At 35.8% G+C, this 25,636-nt stretch overlaps 1 protein-coding gene across 3 annotated transcripts in view; it reads left to right on the top strand.

Annotated features, from left to right (window-relative positions):
* The window catches only part of LOC138699609 (neuroparsin-A-like), a 115,262-nt gene that overhangs the window by 80,265 nt on the left and 9,361 nt on the right, over positions 1–25,636 (top strand). For 2 of the 3 annotated variants that reach the window (XM_069825624.1, XM_069825625.1), the window contains exons 2-3: positions 12,443–12,505; positions 18,801–18,918. In XM_069825624.1, the coding sequence (XP_069681725.1) occupies positions 12,447–12,505; positions 18,801–18,918 (177 nt within the window). In that variant the 5' untranslated portion in view covers positions 12,443–12,446. Of the gene's footprint in view, positions 1–365; positions 390–12,442; positions 12,506–18,800; positions 18,919–25,636 lie in introns of those variants that run through there. The other variant, XM_069825626.1, reaches the window with a different exon arrangement.

The following is a 25,636-nucleotide window of genomic DNA, read 5'->3' as shown; positions in this document are numbered from 1 at the left end:
ATTTTATCTTCCTTTGAATTCCAACGCCCTAGACCAGGTTTGAACCCGCGAAGCTTGGATCCAACGGCCTAGCATGGTGGTCGCTGGAGACTTGATGTGATAAGTTTCAGAACTGTTTAATTTGCTTGTTGACCTCTGGACTCCTTTTTCCGAATAAAGTGTAAAGTAAACACGATAGTGCTGAGTCACAGGGTGAATTCCCTTCGAGCCTACCCCAACCGATGGACAGGCTTATCATCTGACGGCGCTTTCCGTCATTCCAAGTCCGTCTTCAGGCAGGCATGGGTCGCTCTAGTGCCTTCTCTCGGACGCAGCATTGTTGTGCAGTGGCGGCACATCCGGCATCGCTTTGAGGTCTGGACTAGCTGACAAAGGTGCCTCCCCTGCAGGTAGGATGCTGTTTGAGGTCGTGGGACGAAGAGTAAACGAAAATATCCTAACTGTTTTAGTGGTTTATTTAATGACGCTGTATCAACTACTAGGTTCTTTAGATTCGATGTAATTGGTAATAACGATTTAGTATTTGGAGGTGAAGCCGAAAACTCGCCATGCATTAATCTGATATTCGTATTACAGTTAAGAAAACCTCGAAAAAAACCCAAGCGGGAATCGAACGCACTCCCGAGCGTAGCTACCGATCAGCGGCAAACATACCGGCAGCCTATGTTACGCTGGTGGTAGAGAACAGTCTATCTACTGAACAAAAACACGGTTTAATGATCTGTACTTGTAATTTTGGACGTTTCCAGAAAATAAATCTTTATAAAAGCGAATGAAATTGTAGGGTTCAGAAACTTATCTATCAAGGTCGCGGGACATGAACAAGTGACCATCAGAATCGGCAGCTGATCACGAGTGGTGGTAGTAATAGTAGTAGTAGCAGCAGTAGTGGTGGTAATACTGTAGTTAGAATTTCCACCTCATTTAAGAAAATACGGGAGACTAACAAATCGGAAAAGTTTCACATATAAAATTGACGAATTATTCGTTTCATTTACTAAAATACAACTTTATTCTACACTTTAGAAGTTGGCTGTTTTGAGATACGAGTAGATTTCGCCTCGGGTAATAGTTTTACGTCCACGCCTGTGGAGTAACGGTTAGCGCGTCTGGCCGCGAAACCAGGTGGCCCGGGTTCGATTCCCGGTCGGGACAAGATACCTGGTTGAGGTTTCTTCCAGGGTTTTCCCTTAACCAAATATGAGCAAATGCTGGGTAACTTTCGGTGTTGGACCCTGGACTCGTTTCACTGGCATCATCACCTTCATCTCATTCAGACGCTAAATAACCTAAGATGTTGATGAAGCGTCGTAAAATAACCTAGGCCTACTAAAATAAAATAAAAATAGTTTTCCATCATTTTAAAGGAACTGTTAAAATTCCCTGTATTAGTAATGAAGTTGTCTGCAATTTATTGTTCTGATTTGATTACATGTATCGCTCTTCTTTCGAACATCTGTGCACTTGTTTATGAGAGAAAATCTCCCTGTATGGATATTGATTGATTTCACGAGGTGTGAATCCGGGATGCATTTTTGCACTTAGGCCGTTTTAGGCCTTACAAGCGATGATTGTCTTTATAGAGGTCTGCACGGGCTCGGGTCAAACCCGCGGGCCTATGCCCGGCCAGAGGTCAGCTCGTGGGTCGGGTTTGGGTTGAAATTCACTTATGATTGTCGGGTTCGGGCCGGGCTCGGGCCTTAAAGAAACGAAATATATATTTTTTTTCCGCGAATTATATATTGATTAAAAAATAATACGAATATTTTAATGCATACAGGATTAGATGTCCATCTGGTACCCACCCAGAACAGTACACTACCGGTATCGTAAATTATTATTTAGTTCGACTTAGTTTTTGTAACGGCATTTGCCTCGTCTCTACTCTGTCTTAGACACAGAGCTCTGTTTATTTGTTTCATCTGGCAGACTGCGAGATTACTCTTTCTCATGTTCCTACTGGAGTGATCTCTCTCGCAGCTGTTTCTGGCCCCTGTGCCCTCTAGCTCTCTTTTGTCTGCTAGTTTTCGGGTTTCGGGTTGGGTTCGGGTTTGGTTCAGCTCGGACCGGGCCTACGAATTTCGGTCCGTGCCTAAGTCGACGGGTGGCATTCGTGAATCCGACGCTGACAGGTGGTTTATCCTTCCTGGACTCTGGAGGTGAGGTTCCATTATCTACTGACGAGTCCGAACTCACAGCCTGGAGCCTCAAGCCCTTAGAACATAGACAAGTATCTGAAACCCGTACTACTCGCAGACATCATCCCAGCCAAATTTTACTATAGCTGAAATGAGGGGAAAATGGAAAGAAGTGTTGTTGGAATGAAAGAGGGAAATGGAAGTATCCTGAGAAAAACCCTGTGCAATGTCTGTTTTGTCCACCATAGTTTCCATCCAGACCTGACCTGGGATGGAACCCGAGCCGTCTGGATGAGAGGCCAGCGTACTGTACTAGCACTGTATGAGCGTTACCGTCTGGTATGCTTAGGATAAAACTAACTAGTTTTTTCCTATTTGTAATATTTACTTACTTAGAAATGACTTTTAAGGAACCCGGAGGTTCAATGCCGCCCTCACATAGCCCGCCACCAGTCCATATCCTTAGCAAGATTAATCCAGTCTCTACCATCATATCCCACCTCCCTCAAATCCATTTTTATATTATCTTCCCATCTACGTACGTCTCGGCCTCCCCAAAGGTCTTTTTCCCTCCGGCCATCCAGATAATACTCTATATGCATTTCTGGATTCGCCCATACGTGCTATATGCCCTGCCCATCTCAAACGTCTAGATTTAATATTCATATGTCAGGTGAGGAATACAATGCGTGCAGTTCTACGTTGTGCAACTTTCTCCATTTTCCTGTAACTTCATCCCTCTTAGCCCCAAATATTTTCCTAAGCACCTTATTCTCGAACACCCTTAACCTCTGTTCCTCTCTCAAAGTGAGAGTCCAAGTTTCAAAACTATACAGAACAACCGGTAATATAACTGTTTTATAAATTCTAACTTTCAGCTTTATTGAGAGTAGACTCGATGACAGAAACTTTTCAGACGAATAATAATAGGCATTTCCCATATTTAGCCTATTCTGCGTTTAATTTCCTCCCGAGTGTCATTTATATTTGTTACTGTTGCTCCAAGATATTTGAACTTTTCCATCTTTTGAAAGGATAAATTTCCAATTTTTATATTTCCATAGGGATCATCTCCAACGCTGTCCAGCTCTAAAATCACTGACAGAATGTGCCAGATACTGGGGAAACGACAAGCCTCATGCCTCTGTTTAGTTCTTAGTTTTTAGTTCTTTAAGGATTTTGTTTAGTTCCTTCTTTAGATTTAATTTTAAGCTATATTAAGTTAATTTTTTTTCAATCTTGAGGTTGTGTTTAGGTAAAAGATAAGTTATCTATGTACCTGTCATTCGAATAAAAAAATATTTCCATTTCGTACAATGTTCTGGTCACGAGACATAATCATATACTTTTTCTTTACGGGATTTACTTCCAAACCTATCTCTTATTTGTAATATTAACATTGCTTAATTTTAAACTAATGGGCACTGAAACCCATTTCTGGCAAGAATTACCTTCTATAGAATCTGCACATTTTAATATAACTCTGGAACAATACAATTCATCATGTAAATCATTTTCATTCACGGCAAAATTAAATGTTTGAAATAATGATTTTTGCTTTACAGTCAACTCTCGATAACTCGTACAGACCCAAAAACAAAATTTGGGCCACCTGAATTTCCCAAGTTCCAGTTGTAACATACTGCGCATGCTTAGTGCTTATTGGTACGTACTTGGAAATTCAGGTGGCCCAAATTTTGTTTCTGGGTCTGTACTAACCGGGGGCGGGAGTCTGTCTGAATTACGAGAAGTCCGTCATATCGAGGGGAAATTAAATTGTGCCTAAGCAATGAAAGCTGACACTTTATCTAAGTACTATTAACGTATTATACTTTAATGTGACGAGATAAACAGAACATATCAGATAAGACACATAAGTAGCCTACGTGATACAGTAGGTACACTGTAATGGGGAAAGATTGAAATTAGGCCTACCTATGGCTTGGCTTGGCTTTACAAGGTTGCCGGGTCCGTACACTTAGGCATAATTTGGCTCTTTGTGCGACATATATTTTATATTCGATGATTGCACGACAGGTGAATCCGATGCTGACAGATGGGCCGTTCTGCCTCAGCCCCTGATAGAGTTAGATCCCGCTTCTCCGACGAGTAGTCTAATAAAAGCTTCAGGGCTCCGAAGCCCTAAGCCCTTCTTGTCATTCTCGCCTGATAGGTGGGCCATTCTTCCTCAGTCCCTGATAGGTCTCGTCCCCATACGAGAATTCTGATGAGCTCCAGGAACCCGCAGCCCCAAGTCCTTCCTATATCAGCATCGGAAACCCTTACTATCCCCAGACTTCACCCCAGCCTATTTTTACTATTGTAGATGATAGCTGAAATAAGGGGGAGAGTATTGGTGGAATGATAGAGGGAAACGAGAGTACCTCGATCTCTGCTCTGTTACCTACTGTAGTTTTTGTAGTATACTGGCAATTTGGCCTCGTTTGTGGCTACAGTAGTAGCGCGCTGGCCTTCCATGCAGGCGATCCGAATTTGATTCCCGGTTAGGTTTGGATGAATTTTTGGTGGATAAAACAGACATTGGGGTAATGTCTGCGGGTAGTACGGGTTTCGGTTGCTGATCTAGGTTCGAAACCCTTGAAGCTCCGGGCTTTGGGTTCGCGCTCATCAGTAGCCGATGGAACCTTACCTGCAGCAGTTGTGCCCCGCGGTCAATTGGGAGGCCTAGGCATGGCATAATTGCTCCCCGAAGAAATCAGGTAGCAGAAGGGACATGGCATAGTTGCGCCCCGAAGAACTCAGGTAGCAGAAGGGACATGGCATAGTTGCGCCCGAAGAAATCAGGTAGCAGAAGGGACATGGCATAGTTGCGCCCCGAAGAACTCAGGTAGCAGAAGGGACATGGCATAGTTGCGCCCGAAGAAATCAGGTAGCAGAAGGGACATGGCATAGTTGCGCCCCGAAGAACTCAGGTAGCAGAATGGACATGGCATAGTTGCGCCCCGAAGAAATCAGGTAGCAGAAGGGACATGGCATAGTTGCGCCCCGAAGAAATCAGATAGCAGAAGGGACATGGCATAGTTGCGCCCCGAAGAACTCCGGTAGCAGAAGGGACATGGCATAGTTGCGCCCCGAAGAAATCAGATAGCAGAAGGGACATGGCATAGTTGCGCCCCGAAGAAATCAGGTAGCAGAAGGGACATGGCATAGTTGCGCCCCGAAGAACTCCGGTAGCAGAAGGGACATGGCATAGTTGCGCCCCGAAGAAATCAGATAGCAGAAGGGACATGGCATAGTTGCGCCCCGAAGAACTCAGGTAGCAGAATGGACATGGCATAGTTGCGCCCCAATGGGCATAGTGCACACGAAAGTGATTGTCATAATATATATAAATTACCTAAAAAATTACAGTGATAGCTGCATTGAAATCAGGTAGGCCTAGCATATGATCAATTTTGCTATTTAAAATAACACTTTTTTTTATAGATCACACACAATAAATGAACTGCATTTTTTGTTTGTACATCGAGATCTTAACCCTACGGTACAGGGTTTCGAAAATGAAACTTAGAACCATTGTGAATTATTAACTCTTTACTCTTTTCACTAAACTTAACATTCATTTTAAATTAACCTCACTATATGCCACAGACGGTGTAAAAAACACTAATAAAATGTCAAAATTGCTAAAGCCCCATATTACAACGACTCACTCATTTGAATATGTCAGCTAATAAAGTACTGCCAACTTCATAGTGTTCATTTTAACGGTAGGCTATTGATAATCACTGCATAAACAATAGAAAAAGAGTTAATAAAGTCCTACCAACTTCATGGTGTTCATTTTAACGGTATCGATAATGAATATTAAATCAAATAAGAAATCAGTAAGGTTGGCTGATTACGAGGCTCGAGTTTCCGTAGTATCTTTTTTTTTTAATTGGGTTATTTTACAACGCTGTATCAACATCTAGGTTATTTAGCGTCTGAATGATATGAAGGTGATAATGCCGGTGAAATGAGTCCGGGGTCTAGCACCGAAAGTTACCCAGCATTTGCTCGTATTGGGTTGAGGGAAAACCCCGGAAAAAACCTCAACGAAGTAACTTGCCCCGACCGGGAATCGAACCCGGGCCAGCCAGACGCGCTGACCGTTACTCCATAGATGTGGACCTCGTAGTGTCTTTTTCTCTACCTATTTCATCGGGGCGCAACTATGCCATGCTCCTTTTCTCTACCTGATGGGAACGGGGCGCAACTATGCCCACAAAACAGGGACCCTTCTTTATCTGCTGCATCTTATCTGACAGTGGGGCGCAACTATGCCCTACCCACCTGCAGAGCTCAAGAAGAATGGCCCGCCTGTGAGCGTCGGATTCACTGATGCCATCCTGGCCATTCGTCGGACTTACATAATCATCGCATATAGGACGTACAATGGACCTAAACGGCCAAAGTGCAAGGATCCATCTCTTGTGAAATAAATCAATCTGTCAATCAATACCGGTATTTAAGAAAAACATCCTGCCCTGTAACCCAAACGGCAATGTATTCAGCCACAAATATCATGTCCCGGGTTCGATTTTTAGCAGGAAAGGAATTTATCTCTTTCATTAGGGACTTGGTATGCCTTCTTTGACTCTTGTTTCTGACATTATGACCACGTGATCAAGGAGCGGCCAATCTTTGAAGGAGTCGGTGGTGATTTATGAAATTAACAAAAGAAATTAGTCGGATGTTAAGATCACGTGAATAGTTGCTGTCGGAACAGTTTTTTTCCTCACTTCCTGAATATTGTTGTAAGAAATCATCACTTTCTGAAATACTTCGCCCAAAATGTCATGATACTTTCTCTTTTAAATATTTTATTGGAATAGTTGCGTTGTCCTGGAAACCGATGCGTCGTTGTTAAACAGTAGACAACATAAACATTGCAAGAGCCTGCAGAAGCGCGTTGCTACTGTTTGTGACCTAGTGCCAGATATTTCCTTCGCAGTAAAAATAGCCTCGCGCTTTATCACGTCCCATTTTGTAGTGGACGCTGCGACGCAAGAACCACTCGCAGCCAACATTGCTTCCTGTCACGTAATTAAACAGGATGATAATAGTAATAATAATAGTAATAATAATAATAATAATAATAATAGAATAATGAATAGAAGAGAAATAAGATCCTACTTAGGATTTTCCAAAGCAAACTGATAAGCAATTAAACCAATCATCATGATCCCGAAGAATAACAGAAAGAGAAAATGGCAGAGGAAATCTCTATGATTGCGTGTAACATCTATACAGCAATTAGGATAACGGAGTTATAATGGGATAGATACAAATTGTTTGGAAGATTTGTGTGTTTAATGAACTAAATGAAATAAGCTACAAATGATAGTTATTCTTGTAATAATAATAATAATAATAATAATAATAATAATAATAATAATAATAATAATAATAATAATAATAGAGTAATGAATAGAAGAGAAATAAGATCCTACTTAGGATTTTCCAAAGCAAACTGATAAGCAATTAAACCAATCATCATGATCCCGAAGAATAACAGAAAGAGAAAATGGCAGAGGAAATCTCTATGATTGCGTGTAACATCTATACAGCAATTAGGATAACGGAGTTATAATGGGATAGATACAAATTGTTTGGAAGATTTGTGTGTTTAATGAACTAAATGAAATAAGCTACAAATGATAGTTATTCTTGTAATAATAATAATAATAATAATAATAATAATAATAATAATAATAATAATAGAGTAATGAATAGAAGAGAAATAAGATCCTACTTAGGATTTTCCAAAGCAAACTGATAAGCAATTAAACCAATCATCATGATCCCGAAGAATAACAGAAAGAGAAAATGGCAGAGGAAATCTCTATGATTGCGTGTAACATCTATACAGCAATTAGCATAACGGAGTTATAATGGGATAAATACAAATTGTTTGGAAGATTTGTGTGTTTAATGAACTAAATGAAATAAGCTACAAATGATAGTTATTCTTGTAATAATAATAATAATAATAATAATAATAATAATAATAATAATAATAATAATAATAATAATAATAATAATTAGGAACATTAAATCCAGACGTTTGAGATGGGCAGGGCATGTAGCACATATGAATGAATCCAGAAATGCATATATGCATATATAGTGTTAGTTAGAAGACCTGAGGGAAAAAGACCTTTGGGAATTCCGCGACGTAGATGGGAGGATAATATTAAAATGGGTTTAAGGGAGGTGGGGTATGATTCTAGGGACTGGATTAATCTTGCTCAGGATAGGGACCAAAGGCGGGCTTATGTGAGGGCGGTAATGGGACTAATGGCGGGCTTATGTTTGGGCGGCAGTGAACCTCCGGGTTCTATAAAAGCCATTTGTAAGTAAGTATTATTATTATTATTATTATTATTATTATTATTATTATTATCATTATCATTATTGTTGTTGTAGATTTCGTTTTATTCACATTCTTGCTGGACATCTTTGATGTAACTTTCACGTGTGAATTCTTTCTCATTAATTTTCTCTGGCAGACATCCTTAGTCTAGTGGTTAGCATGCTACCTCTGATCCACGTATCCTGGGTTTATATCCGGGCGAGGCCAATTCATTTTAGGCGAAATGATTTCAGTGAACGTCCAGCATTCGAGTTAATAAAGCCTTTTATAATGTATTTACTGCATGTAGAATATCCATTCGTTCCTGAATGAAGGTAAACAAAGACAATGTTTTCTATCCAGTCCGTTCTCAACTTTCGATAACACATGTCACCACGTCAAAGACTGAGGAGTTGTCTGGTTGAGAAAAAAATGACAGCGTGTGGATTCAGTATCTCACTGCTTAGAATCTAATATGTTAACGATACTGGTCAACATACTGTACAGTCTTAGAAAAAAGTTAAGTTTGAGAAGGGAGGCAGTGCGCGTGATCAGAGAACGAGCGACCTGGTTCACAAGAGAACGACTAGTTGAGCTAATACAATTAGTTTTGTTTCGTTGTATGTCTGATCATGCGCACTGCCTCCTTTCTGGGACTTATAACTTAAAGTATCTGTGAGACTAAACATTTTTTCTAAGAGTGCACATGCACTAAGTGCATAAATAAAAATTGGGTGTAATTAAGTCAAGCTCATTCGAGAAGATCCACTGACTTTGTTGTCAATGCTCGACTTTCAAAAGCAGTCGATTATTTTCCACCGCAACTTCTTTCAATCTATGTTGTTTCTCTGATTGAAATGACGCCCATAGAACATTTTAGTTCTGAAGGACTGGTTCGGGATCTCGCAGTGTGAGGGTGGTGTGGATTTGTAGTGAAATAATAATAATAATAATAATAATAATAATAATAATAATAATAATAATAATAATAATAATAATAATAATAATAATATTCTTATTTCATCGCGATTTTATGCTATTATGATATTATTATGATATTATGATATTCATTTTGACTAACTAATTCTATGTTGGTCCCGCGCCGTGGCGTCGTGGTCTAAGGCATCCTGCCTAGGACCCGCGTTACGACATGCGCGCTGGTTCGAGTCCTCATGGAGGAAGAAATTTTCTCATGAAATTTCGGCTAGTGTATGGGACCGGTGCCCACCCAGCATCGTGATGCACTTAGGAAGCTGCGATAGGTAGCGAAATCCGGTGCGAATGCCACCTATAACGGCTGGGGGGATCATCGTGCTAACCAACGATACCTCCATTCTGGTTGGATAATCGTCCACCTCTGCTTCGGCATGTGGACGTGAGGCCAGTAGCCGGCTGGTCGGTCTAGGCCCTTCACAGGCTGTAGAGCCACGGATTAATAATAATAACAATAACAATAATAATAATAATAATAATAATAATAATAATAATGATGATGATGATGATGATGATGATGATGATGATGATGATGATGATGATGATAATGATGATGATTGTGATGGTGAGGGGAATCGGGTGAACCCCGAGAAAAAAACCCTCGCGCCCGCTTTGTAAATCATGAGCGGGACTCTTGCTCCGGGGCTTCTCTCGGACGTGGGTTCGAATCCTCCTTGGGATGAATATCTGGTTGAGTTTATTCGAGACTTTTCCCAAAAAATGTGGTAGTCCCATGGTGGATTCTCGAATTCGTCTATATTTTTCTCGCCGTTAATTTTAAATACGATACTATTTTCATTTATAGCTTTGTGTAATTAGTACAAGTGCACCTTAGGCACCAGGAATTCCCACTTGGCGCTGTCCGGTGCCTGGCGATCCCACCGGGTTGGATGCAACCGTGCTAGAGAGCACGGGGCTTCGGAAATAGACCATTGAAGCATTCGCCCCTCTTGTATAAAATTTATTGCTGCTAAATTGGGAAAACTAGTCAGTACTGTGAAGATTCAGGATTGACAACGTCTGCTTCGGGTTCAAATATTCGAAGATCCGAGAGGAGTATTTATTCTCAGAATATTCCCGTTTTCTCTCCCATACTTTCATCACTTCATTCAATATTTATTACTACATATTTTTCTCAGCTGTTCAATGGCTCTGTCCTTGAGGCACATTCATAATTTTGGTATAGACATTCTTTTAATTCTGTTTAGGTCAACATGATATTTCCAGTTGTGTTTTTGTCAAATTGTGTATAATTCAACATGTTGCTGAACGTAGTCACTATTTGAACTGAGACACTTTTTGCATCAGGACATTAATTTACAGACATCCTCTTTAACACCCACTTGTGGCATGAAGCAAATCTGGTCGCTTCATCATCGCTGCCGAAATAAAGTAACTCAGCTCTATCGGTCCGGGCTATAATGACTGTGATTGAATTGTTTCCAGCGATATGAATCAAGTATCTGTTTTCTTTGCCAAGTGTTCGGCGTTGGTCGTGCAATACAACACTGACACTTTTATTTTACAGCATAACATGCACCGTAACTTTTGACATGAAACGTCTGTGTTCGAGGTACAAGAGAGGAAAATTGTGACGTTTTGACATGAAACGTTTACTCTGATGTCACTCATGGTACCATGGACACAACAACAGATAGTAACAGTATATTCCTACTACCCTAGATCACATATAACTAGATTGCTCGGCGTTATAGGTTTTGACGGTAACAACGTTTGTGAGGTTTACTATGCTGCCATCTAGTTGTTACATAAGGAGTCACGTCATAACTCCCATTTGAATTGCATTAGCGACTGTACTGCCATCTCGTGTTCGTTTACGGCGGACGGGTGGCGACCCTGGCGGTTGTTCTCGTCAAAGTGCAACCGATTTTAACACATAGAAATGAGCAATCTTTATGTGATCTGGGCTACTACAAAAAAGGCTAATTAGAATAATAGTAGGTGCCAAATGTATGGAATAGTGTAGGACCGTTTTAAAAAAAAACTACAAATAATGCTCATAGCTTGTCAGAATATTTTTTCATTAATAAACTTCCTTGTATGTAACCGTGAAAACTTTGTAACAATGCACAATGCAACAGTCCATATCATAAATACTCGTCAAGAAAATTACTTTCATATTCCATCGGCAAGTCTATATTGCATCAAAAAGGAGTGCGTTATATGGCTGTAAAATTTTAATAGCCTCGCTATGGATATAAAAAGATAAACTCAAAACATAAGGTTATTTAGGGCCAAATTAAAAAAGTACCTAATTTCTCACGCCTTCTATTCTGTGGGTGAATTTTGACATTCAACAGCGCTGCATTAATATTTCTGTCTTGTATTAATATCTATATTAACCCCTTGTGTTGTACTAGTATTTAGTAAAACTCTCTATATATATTTCAACTAGATTGTGACTATAATTATAATACTATTACGATTTTTTGACATGTTCCATATTCTAGCTGTGAAACGATGTACGAATACCATGGATTGTAAATAAATACAATACAATACAATCTCCAGAAGCTATTCTAGAAACACGAGGTGAAAGTGAGGGAGCTATGGTGTAACCGAAGTATTCGGAAGAAAACCATCTTAGATTTCATAAGCTCTACTGTCATCGAACACAGGAGTCTTCAGTGCCAATACGATCCTGACAAATACAGGAAGTGGAATGTAGCGAAAAGTGATTTCAGTAGGCTATTTAAACTTGTTTGCCACTAGGACAGCGCTTTAGTTGGCCACAAGGGATATAAATATTTCACTGGTAGCCAATTTACTGGAGTTTATTTGCCGAGGAATCCTATACTATCTGATTAGGGATCTTCTTTATGTTACATTTTTGCTGATCCTAAATGTTTTGCGTAAACACACTCAAAGAACTTTAATTGTACCAATTATTGTAAAGTTTCTCATCCGAATCGTATTGGTCTGTTTGTTTCAGCACCATGAAGTTCAGCGTAGTTTTCGTCCTCGTCGCCATGACAGCCTCCCTGCTATTTGAAAGGTAAACAAGCAATCTACTGCTTTCCTATGACAAAGCGTATCCTATACCCCTTTTCATGTGACTTATTTCATGGAGGTAGTGACTTATTAGCCGCCCAGAACATTCGCGTTTATGCAACGTTGCCTAGTTGTAATGTTAAGATTCAGTCGTTGTTAGTGTTGGGAATTTAAATATTATATGCGCCCAGACAAAATACTGTGCTCCAACCACGAGAAAGTCTCTGCCGGATGAGACGAAGGGGAGTAATGCTGTGAATGAATGTTGATGTCATAAGATTTCATAAGGTCACACACGTGGGTACTCGTATCTCTATTGGCTCGCTGTTACAGCACAAACAATAACATTGATACACACATGTTTATATTACCCTAGTTACAAAATTAGATCACTGTTAATCTTCTGGTCTTTTAATCTCTCCATACAGGAAATAACAAATGCAGGAGAGCGCATGGTTTTTAAACTGGCGTTATAACGATAATATTATATATCTACTTCGCTCCAATAGATGACGCAATAGTAAGCACATTCCTTTCACGGTTGATCTCCTGGTTGGAGAACAGTATTATAGCCACGAAGAAGATGAGACATGTGAACTAAGTTGCATGAAAAGCATTATAACAACGATTCATAACTTTTTATAATTTTGTTGCAACTTGTCGTTGCATATCGATATTTATGGGGGTTGATACACCTAAACTGAGCTGTGAGCATACTTTTTGCTTCACTAACAATACTTTCTAAACTATTTCACACAGATCATAAATATTTGATACACTAATAAACTATTCAATGGACTTTCTTTTGGTATTATTATTATTATTATTATTATTATTATTATTACTATTATTATTATTATTATTATTATTATTATTATTATTATTCAGACGGTAGCGCGTTTGCCTACTGATCCGGAGTTGCTCTCGGGAGTGGGTTTGACTCCCGCTTGGACTCATTACCTGGCTGGGTTTTTTCCGAGGTTTTCTCCAATCTTAAGGCGAATGTCAGATAACCTATGGCGAATCCTCAGCCTCATCTCGCCAAATACTATCTCGCTATCACCAATTCCATTGACGCTAAATAACCGGGTAGTTGATAGAGCGTCGTTAAATAACTATGGAAAAAAATCATTCTCAAAATTATCAAAATAATCGACATAGTAAATCTATTTGATGACGACGGATGTGCTGCGGTGAAAACAGTGAAAACCTTAATATTTTCACAATAAATGTCCGATTTAAAGTGTAAATTTTCGATTATTAAGGAGTCCTCTGAAGTTAAGTATTTGGGATAATTTTCGATAATCATTTAAAATGGAATCAACATATTAATTACCTTTGTAATAAATTACGTAAAATATTATATTATTTTGTTTTATTGAGTAATTACTTGTCAATAAGTTTATTACGCACAATATAGGCCAACTTAACTTTGTTTCAGTCGATAATTATGTATGGAATTATAGGTTGGAGTAGCTTATTTGAATTCAGTTTTAATCCAATTTATTTACTACAGAAGAAAATAATTAAAATATGTCTTCATAAACCTATTGATTTTCCATCTCAAAAATTGTTTTTATACTTTAATGTTCTTAAAATAAGACACATTTATTATATTGTATTAATAAAATTCATACATAAAAATCGAAATAATTTTGAATTGTATTCTCATAGTTATGAAACAAAAGGTATGACTACTTTAAGATTGTTTGAACCAAAATGGAACACTGTTACAGTATTTAATCATAGTAGAAATTTAGGCCCAATAATATATAACAAATTTATATTTAAACATCCTAATCTTGTCAATTCTAATAGTTCTAGTATTAAATTAAAAAAGTTATGTATGGATTTTATAAAAATTGAAAAACTGTAATTTTAAATTTATATATTCTTATTTCGTAGTAGACATAAGACAAATTGTATTATATACTTCATAATTTTAATTCAGGAATCCGCCCCTGAGCATGAGTTCTACTCTTTCAGGGGCGAGCTAAGGTTTTTCTGTTTATATTATATTTTTTGTTGCAATTATTAGCAAAATAAATAAATTAATTAATTAAAAGAAGATTATGTTTTTTATCTAACAGAATTTCAAAGATATTCCCAAGCCATAAATAAACTACAATCATCAAACCTAGCCATGCCAGGGAATATCAGCGTAACTGAAGAACTAACTATATAGCACTATATCTCATGAAAGTACCAGAGGAATACATTGCCGAACGAATTCAAAGACAGTTCAAAAGTGTTGTACATAAAAATAATATAGGCTGTTCAATATTGTGCGATTTAAGAAATAAATTACTAAGGGTGCTGTTCATAGACATTTCGCAGCACGTGCTACGAGCGTACTAAGCTAGACCCGGCTATCCACTGGTTACTGGTACAGAAATCAAATCATATCCTATCGCTAACACTGGTTTATGAATACGAAAAACACTGATAATTATAATCTACCGAAAGCGAGCGCTAAAAATGTCTATGAATACGGCCCTTACAGACGAAGCAGATGAGAATGGTGATGCCTAGTATTTTCAGTTCGCTTCTACCACGCCATGCGGAGTGAAAAGATCTTTCTCTCTATACATACTCTACATGAACAGTTGGCTCAAAGTCGAGTTATTCGTAAAAGCTTATCTACATAAACGTATGTAAAACGTTTCGCATTTGTTTTTAATGCCAAAATTGCGACTCAGGTTTTGAGGATTTCATTCGAATTCGCTACAGCGCAGAATAGCCTGAATGTGGGCTTTGCGGTAAACACGACGTCCGATCAGAAGTTCAAATTACGAAGTTGGAGTTGAAACGAAAACAAACGAATTGCTTTGAAATTGCTGCGTGTTTATGAACCAGATTGTACAGACTAACATTGAAGTCTTGCTTCATGACGCTAGTCTGTTATTTACGGACATTTTAAACTAGACATTGTTTTCAACAAATTGTGAAATGAATTCGGCAAAACAAAACAATACAAGACAAAAACTCGGAACACAACGGATTTTTCCTTCTGTCTTCTTTCTCTCTCACCTCCTACTTTGTTACCAGGACAACCACCATCACTTCCCCCTCCTTTTCCTCGTGCTCCCCGCCATCCATCTTCTTCTTCTTCTTCTTCTTCTTCTTCTTCTTCTTCTTCTTCTTATTATTATTATTATTATTATTATTATTATTATTATTATTATTATTCAGATTATGGAAATGCTTTGCTACAGTGAGATGAGTGACAGTTGTAAAACATTGTCAGCTCACCATAATTATCTATTCAAGCCAAGAGCCATACTAATGTATCATTACGCACGTGGTAAACAGAAAATATCAAGTACATATTAATGTATGGGTACATTAGGTTTCTTTTAATCTAGCATAATAGTTAATTGCATTGCACTGATATGAATTGACATAATATTTGTAAAAGCATTAGTTATAATGAAATATTTACGGGACTATATTTTATAGCGTATCTTGGCTGTCACCTTCAATCAATCGCAGATCAGTGACGACATATTGTTTTGGTATATTATCTATACAAGTCAAGAACTATACTAATGTATCACTACGCCGAGGTAAATAAAAAATATCAAGTATATATTAAAGTATGGGTACATTAGGTTTTTTAAATCTAGCATAATGGTTAATTACATTGCACTGATTTGAATTGACGTAATATAATGTAAAACGTTAATTATAATTAAATATTTACGGGACTATATTATTTTATAGCGTATATTGGTTTTGGCTTTCAACCAATCACATATCAGCTAGTGACGTCACATTGTTTTGGTCTAGTACAGTTCTTGGCTTGGATAGATAGTAGGCTACATAGTCAAACTTAGCTTTTGCTCGACTTCATTTCCATAGTAACGTCACTCTCCCGTTCGAAATTGAGGTCATCAGAACTAGAGTAATCTAAGTAGCATGAGAGATGTTCTGAGATTTTTAATGTCGAAAATTTGAGAGATTGCATACCTTCAGTCTAAGGTGATACAGTAAACTTTTTGCCCAACAGTTGCCAGCAGGTAGTGTAACTCATGTCCATCACTCTGTCCCTCATTATATACAACATTTAGGTACACGTCACTTCTCTTATTATTTTTTTTTTTTTAATTTGTTGCTTAGATCTCTGTGATTCTAGTGGCCTTAGTTAATTCCTTGACTTTTTACGTTTGCGTTGTTCTGTGTAACCACTAGGGATATTTTGTACAAGAAAGAGAGAAAGAAAGAAAGAAAGGAAGAAGGAAAATGGGTGAGACATATACAATGTATTAAAATGTGAAACAATAATGAAAGATAGTAAAGTACAGAACACAGAACATACAATAAACATAATTCTTTAGTTAACAAAAATAAATAATATAATAAGTAGCACTGGTTTTCACATGACAGACAGAGTGAAAAATAATGAGATAAATAACAAATAAATAAAATAAAATAAAAAGTCTTAGAATATCTAAATGTAGAGGATACTTGGAAACATAAACACTTGTCATAACAAAACACTTCCATTATCATTATTATTACTATTATCATTATTATTATTATTATTATTATTATCATCATCATCATCATCATTATCATCAGCTTTATTTCGCCATAATTGTTGCAAATACAATGCCGTGTATTTTCTTGCTTAGTAGACTACAATGCAGTAAACTGAATATTTGAACTTTATTGTAAATACTTCGAAATTGTTACCGTTTTATTTCTCTTGAAATATGTACAAACAGTTACTTACTTTAGGTATTTAGCTATTTACTTCAATCACTCAATCTATTAGACAATCTATTACATTAGCACTTTTTTGTATCTAGTATGTGATATTGTCTTCATTCTTGTATTTTATTTTCCACTCGTCTTTTTGCATGTTTGTGTGTGTGTTTTTTTGTATTTGTTTGTGTACGTTCATTTATATTTCTTATTTACTTCTTCTCTCCGCATTTTTTTAAGTGTTTGTGTTTGGTAGAGACGTCCTGATGACCTTAACTCCACCAGATTAAATAAACAAATAAATAAATAGGTAGACAGACAGATAAATAATTGATAATTAAGATTGTGTGAAAGTGTATGACTTTTCATGGTGAAAAATATTATTCGGACAATTACTGTCATGTTTTTAATCATAAGTACATTTTATTACTTTTTTGTGAAGCATTTGAAAGTTTTTCACCAATAAAACCTTGCCCTGGGTATCCTTATTACTAGCCTAGATCATATATGTAACAGATAGGTCATCGCTATGTTACAATCGTTTGCACTTTGAAGAGAACAACCGCCAGGATCGCCACCCATCCGCCGCCGTAAACGAACACGAGATGGCAGTACAGTCGCTAATGCAATTCAAATGGGAATTATGACGTGACTCCTTATGTAACAACTAGATGGCAGAGTAGTAAACCTGACAAAAGTTGTTAACATCAAAGCCTATAAGGCCGACCTATCTGGGGTATATATGATCTAGGTTACTATAATCTTTTCGCTGTAAGAAAAATCCTAATGTAAACAATAGCACGTGACTGAAGTGAGGCTTCATTGGCCACTGTTTGGCGCCGTAGATTCTCAGTACGTGTTCCCGCCTACTGTCGTACATTCTGTTTCATGTTAAACATTTCCTGTTACTCATCCAGTAGGCCTAACCTCACTACTATGCATTCGTTTGCTTAGGAAACATTTACTTTATAATTACTGCAATTAAATTATCACATAACTTATTATATACCTTTAAGACTATTTGTTTTTCCGCTTTTGAGAGGGTTTCTACTCTTATGATTAATAACCACACATACCGAGTATGCAGAAGCCATACTATGACAACTACGAGCTCAAGTGACGCCAGCTTGTTACAAGAACAGACTACCGCGGTGTTACTTTTGGTATTCGTCCGCGTTCATTGTACATAATAATATATAAAAAATAGTTTTTCTTTTACATAGGATTTTACATATGAGTGAAGTTACATGTTTCATCGTATTTAACAACTCGAATTCAATTTTTTATTTTCAAATAGTACAAGATTATGGTTTCCAAATGCGAACTAAATTTTCCTGCGTCGTGTGAGTGTTTCGACTAGGAGCCAATCACGGGTATGACAGGAACGTGCTTATGTTTACATTAGGATTTTTCTTACAGCGAAAACAGTATAGCTACATTCTGTCGGTTACACCTTAAGAATAGTTAAAAATAATTAAAATGGTTATCAGTCACTTTATTATTTGAATTGCTTATGTTTGTTTTTTACATTTAACTTTAAAATTTTGCACGACACTACTTAGCTGTAACACTGAATATTGGTTCTGTTGCAGCTGTAAGGCGGGCAGTCTGATCTGCAAGCCATGCGTGGGCACCGAGTGCAACATGGAACCCGAGGCGTGCGAGCATGGCGTGGAGAGGGACTACTGCGGCTGGAAGGTGTGCGCAAAGGTGCGAACTATATTGGTTTTTTCTATAATACAACAGTCATTCTTCACCCAAAGAAATTTTTCTCCTCACAAAATTATTATTATTATTATTATTATTATTATTATTATTATTATTATTATTATTATTATTATTATTATTATTATTATTATTATTATTATTGCTTGTTTATGCGGAAGACGTGAATAAGTTAAGAGAAAATCTACAAACTATTAGGGAAAACACGAGAATTTTACTTAAAGCAAGTGATGAGATAGGTTTGGAAATAAATCCCAAAAAGACAAAGTATATAATTATGTCTCGTGACCAGAATATAGTACGAAATGGAAATATAAAAATTGCAAATTTGTCTTTTGAAGAGGTGGAAAAATTCAAGTATCTTGGAGCAACAGTAACAAATATAAATGACACTCGGGAGGAAATTAAACGCAGAATAAATAAGGGAAAAGCCTTCTATTATTCAGTTGAGAAGCATTTGTCATCCAGTCTGCTCTCAAAAAACTGAAAGTTAGAATTTATAAAACAGGTATATTACCGATTGTTCCGTATGGTTGTGTAACTTGGAACAGAGAGGAACAGAGGTTAATGGTCTTCGAGATCAAGTTACTTAGAAAAATACTTGCGGCTAAGAAGCAAACATTCTCATGGGGGCAGATAAAAAAGTTAATTTTTTCTTCCATCATGTTAATAATGTCAAAACAAGTGCTTATACAAGTTTTGGCCACTCCATCGTAATTACGAGGCCGTCCAGAAAGTGATTTCCCCTGGGGTCGTTTACAAAAAAAGCACAATTTCATGGAAAGATTTAATGAAATAGATACAGCAATTATTGCGCTACTTCTCAACATATTCCCCAGTGAAAGTGAGACATTTGTCAGACCATGGGATCAATATTTGTATCCTTATGTTGTGTTGTGTATTTTTCTGTTGAGCCCACAGTATGACAAATTCTCAATTCTGTTGGGGAATATATTGAAAAATAGAGCAACAATTGCTGTATCTGTTCCAATAAATCTTTCCACGAAATTGTGCTTTCTTTCTGTAAATGGCCCCAGAGAAAATCACTTTCTGGATGGTATTGCAATTGCTGTGGAGTGGCCAAAATTTGTAAAAGCACTTGTTTTGACATTCTTAACATGGTGGAAGAAAAAAAATTGAGTTTTTTATCTGCCCCCATTAGAATGTTTGCTTGTAAGAGGGATGAAGTTACAGGAAGTGGAAAAAGTTACACAACGCAGAATTGCACGCATTGTAAACATAATTAGGAATCCGAGACGCAGATTGGAGGGTAATATTGAAATGAACTTGAGAGAGGTTGGGTATGATAATAGGGACTGGATTAATGTTGTTCAGTATAGGGCCAGATGGCGGCATATATGAGGACGGTAATAAAGCTCCGAGTTCTCTAAAAGCTATTTGCAAGTAAGTTACAATTTTATTATTATTATTATTATTATTATTATTATTATTATTATTATTATTATTATTATTATTATTATTATCATTAATCCAACAGACAAGTTCCCCTTTTCTTGTCTTCCATAATCATGAAGCCAATATGTAGCTCCAAAACATTGGATTTTTTTAATTGGGTTATTTTACGACGCTGTATCAACATCTAGGTTATTTAGCGTCTGAATGATATGAAGGTGATAATGTCGGTGAAATGAGTCCGGGGTCCAGCACCGAAAGTTACCCATCATTTGCTCGTATTGAGTTAAGGGAAAACCCCGGAAAAAACCTCAACCAGGTAACTTGCCCCGGGCCACCTGGTTTCGCGGCTAGATGCGCTGACCGTTACTCCACAGGTGTGGACCATAACATTGGATCTATCTACATCTGGCACACTGAAAACCTAAAAAAAATCTGTACTGTATCAGGGATACACCGGATCCCGTCACGTAGAATACGTCACCCAATTTTGGGAATGAACCTACAGTTGTGTTGGTTTGAATGTTTTATTTTTGTTTCGGTTTACAAATGGAGACTATGGATCTATGATAAGAGAAGTAATTAATGAAGGGCATGCAATATATTTTCTCTTCATATGAAGCGATATTCCGAAAATAGTTTCAGTTCACTGTAAGTTTTTTGGCTGTGGTTCACTTAAAGTGTAATGTACGTGTATTTTAATCATCAGCTGATTTTCGGTCCCGATTCTGAACATTAGGTGTGCAGCCACTCTAGACATGAGCAGTAAGTGGCGTGTATGTTGTATCGGAATGCAGCGAGAGCAGTAAACAACGTCTCTAGGTACAGTCGGGTCACCTTCAAAGTTGTACTTACATATTCCCCTTATTACGATTATTTATTTATTAATTATTATTTATTTATTTATTAATTGTACTTACGTATTCCCATTATTACGGTTATTTATTTAGTTATTATTTATTTATTATTTATTTATTTATTAGTTGTACTTACGTATTCCTATTATTACGATTAATTATTTATTTATTCATTTATTTATTTATTTACTTTTATTTATTTGTTTATTAGTTGTACTTACGTATTCCCATTATTACGATTATTTATTTATTTATTTATTATTTATTTATTATTTATTTATTTATTTATTTAATTATTAGTTGTACTTACGTACTCCTATTATTACGATTATTTATTTATTTATTCCTTTATTTATTTATTTACTTTTATTTATTTATTAGTTGTACTTACGTATTCCCATTATTACGATTATTTATTTATTATTTATTTATTTATTATTTATTTTTTATTTACTTATTAGTTGTACTTACGTACTCCTATTATTACGATTATTTATTTATTTATTTATTTACTTTATTTATTTATTTATTTATTTATTAGTTGTACTTACGTATTCCCATTATTACGATTATTTATTATTTATTTATTTATTTATTAGTTGTACTTACGTATTCCCATTATTACGATTATTTATTTATTATTTATTTATTTATTAGTTGTACTTACGTATTCCTATTATTACGATTATTTATTTATTTATTCATTCATTTATTTATTTATTTACTTTTATTTATTTATTTATTTATTAGTTGTACTTACGTATTCCCATTATTACGATTATTTATTATTTATTTATTTATTTATTTATTTATTTATTTATTTATTTATTTATTTATTTATTTATTTACTTATTAGTTGTACTTACGTACTCCTATTATTACGATTATTTATTTATTTATTTACTTTTTATTTATTTATTTATTAGTTGTACTTACGTATTCCCATTATTACGATTATTTATTTATTCATTCTGGTGTAGTCAAGGACATCAGGCTATAGAGTAATATTTACTATATACAGTATCTACAACATATTTATGGCAAACATATTGTAGAAAAGACAGTAAAGCTTATTCATTCATTCATTCATTCATTCATTCATTCATTCATTCATTCATTCATTCATTCATTCATTCATTCATTCATTCATTCATTCATTCATTTAGTGTTCTGCCCAAATGCAGGTTTTTCACTGCAGACCCAGCTTTCTCCAAACTTTTCTATTTTCTGCCTTCCTCTTCGTTTCCTTATATGATCCATATTAAAACAACCTTTGTCCACAGCAACTTACATTTAAACAAGTATTTCTATGAAACAATTTAAGTTATAATTATAAATGTAGGCCTACTTAAGTTTTCCCAAGTTCCTACAACATCTTAAGAAATGGCATGATGAATTTCATACTTGAAGTGCCAATAACACCCAAACCAGATATTTTTCTGTTTCTCCTGAAAATTTATGTTTTTGGACTATGGTTGTTTTAAAAAAAATTGAATTGTTACAAGAAATTCATTCCTCAGTAAAGTATTGTACGATTCAGTGATTCTGATTCATTACAGTGTATTCTCAGGTGAAGCTGTTTTGTAACGAGTACATTTTCAATTATTTTGTTAAATTTATCTTTTAAGTATTTTATTTTCAATAACAGTAATTGATTGTTTTACCCTGATTTCGGTTATTAAAAGGGTTTAATTTCAGTGAATATTTCATTTTAAAAAACAAGCAATTTTGTCCATATTTCACACCCCAAAGAAACTAAAAAAAATTGTAAAATATATATTTTAAATTATTATTGAAATAATCCCTTTGAAACTAATAGAAAATTGTTTACACCATTAATTAAATTCATAATTCAATTTCATTTGACTGTGAGGGGATGACGACACTGTCTTCTTGATCTCACGAAGGTAATTGTTGTAGGAAAGCGAAATGACTGTTGTCTGTTTGCACTGCTCCCTAGAAGTGGTTCCTAAAACTATGCACACATCGTTGCCAGATATAACACGCAATGTATGCTGAACGATCAGATATGTAGAAATGTTTATGTATGTTACAACAAAGAAAATTTTCACGTTTTATTTGAAGAAAGAATCATTTTTCTTGCGAATTCTCCATATTAATTGTAAATTGCTTCTGTATTGTTGTCATTTTTATATTTGATGTTGTTCTTATACTGGTTGAGTGGAAGAGAAGTTCTTATAGCCTAAACTCTGCCAGTAGAATTAAATAAATAAGTAAATAAATAAATAAATAAATAAATAAATAAAACTATTTTTTTAAAATATCGTGATTATGAATAATTTGGTGGACTTCTACCAATTTTGCAAAAATTCGCGGATGTATTTCACTTAATTTTGGACATTCATTAAGGGATTTGCTTTTTCCATGCATAACATTAAGTTTTTAACACATTTCGCGTATTACGTTAATACCAAAAAATCACACCTCTATCAATAACAGAACGATAAATGAGAAAAACCCCCTACACGTATTTTTCAATTCCGACTTGTCTATTTATAGCTCTAGTCTTTCGACTAATAATCCTTGGAGACAATGCTGTAGAGTAGCCATTTAGGCTGAGAGGAGACAGGGAGGTAGAGCTCCAATGCTGACGTAACCTCTGTACTAGAAGAAGGTGTTACCAGCTTTTTATACCAAGAAGGACACGACACTTAATTTTATAGACTGGGTACACCTCAGTAGCCTTGAATCCCGGGTATCGGTACTTACAAACTGAGTCTCTCGCCTTATCCATAGAGTTAAGGGGTTAGGTACAGCTTACAGCAGTAAATTTTTTTTGGATATATTCAACATTTTCTTCCTCCATTACTGTATCTTGTACAATAATGAAAATTAGTATATACTTCTGCTACCGGTATATGAAAAAAAAATTTTACGATTAAAAAAAAAATTATATATATTTTTATTTTCAAAATCGAAAACGGTGGTAGTTCACTGTGCAATGATGAAGCATTTCCCTCATAACTCATAAACTTGTTAACTTTTTCATGTTCTCTTTCTTTTATTTTATTGCTGAAACTCATGTTTACAATATAATGCTCTTTCAACTACATCCCTTAATAAATAATATTTTTTTAATTTTTTTTTGTTAGAAGAAAATATTGATATTTGATCATTTTTTTAAATTAATTTATTTTTTATCAGACAGTCTAATCAAAGGTAGAGAAGTGGTCTGGCATCATATTTTAGATATGACATGCATAAATACACACAACAAATTTCATCACAGAATGTTGGATAGTTTTTGAGTTATGTGGGAAACGCTTCATCACTGCACAGTGAACTAAATTTTGACAAAAAAAAAAAAAAAAAAATGTAAGTCATTTTTTTAAATCGTAAAAATATTTTTTTTTTCATATAGCAGAAGGACAGTGTTTTTACATATACTAATTTTCATTATTGTACAAGGTACACTAATGCAGGAAAAAAATGTTGAATATTTACAAAATTTTACTGCTGTAAGCTGTACCTAACCCCTTAACTCGGTTTCAGAAACCTTATGACTAGAATTTTATAATACTATCTCAGAAACACCCTGTATATTTTGTTGGAGTCATGGAAGAAGTTGCGTCACTCAGGTCACGATCTGCACTTCCTAATCTGCGCGTGTATGGACGTGGGATATTCGGAACCAGAGGGCCGTCAGTAGATAGCTTCTCACGCCGACCGTAGCTGTGCAGTGTAGCGAAATGAGACAATCTAAATCAATTTTATCATAAGGGGAGAAGTTCTTCTTTCCCCATTTAAATTCAGGAAGCAAGTTAAGATATTTTTCATATTCAGTTAACAATTGAAGCGCGTTTTCATTTGGGTATTGTGTTTATTCCAACGTCTCTGCACACCAGAATACTAGACAAAGACGGTATTGAAATGAATTTTATGCTCGACCATGTCGAAAAATGTAGTAATTATACACCTGGTAGCAGCCCTTTAATGCACCTCATTAAAGTACACCTATTCATTATAGTTCAGCTGTTCAGCCAATAAGAAATCACCATTGTAGCATTATAAAAGTGCAAATATCGATTATTCTCGGATATGCAATCGAAAGACAACTAGCGAAACGTCACGGAGGCTGAAAATCCAATACTGTCGCAGAAGGTTATGTTGTGTTCTATAATAATTAGCATTAATTGTAAATAATATTCAAATAAATTCAATTTGTCATCTCGTTTTTCAATTCTAAATCAATTTCCAGGTTATATCAAGATTAATGTTCATGTTATTCTCTAAATTATATCAAGGTCAATGACATTCGTTCCTCGGAAAAAATCAATACTTTCGCGTCTGCGCACATCTCACAATTTAGAAGGTCAGTTCCGCTCCTCACTTCGATAACCATAACATGAATACTTATGAATAATTTCAAGTTAGAAATATGGTCGAGCATAAAAAGTCGTATGAAACTTGCT

The sequence above is a fragment of the Periplaneta americana genome, chromosome 5, assembly GCF_040183065.1.
Source record: "Periplaneta americana isolate PAMFEO1 chromosome 5, P.americana_PAMFEO1_priV1, whole genome shotgun sequence".
In the NCBI taxonomy this organism is placed as follows: domain Eukaryota; kingdom Metazoa; phylum Arthropoda; class Insecta; order Blattodea; family Blattidae; genus Periplaneta; species Periplaneta americana.
The sequence above is the reverse complement of the archived record's forward strand: the minus strand, read 5'-3'. Positions and strand labels throughout refer to the sequence as shown.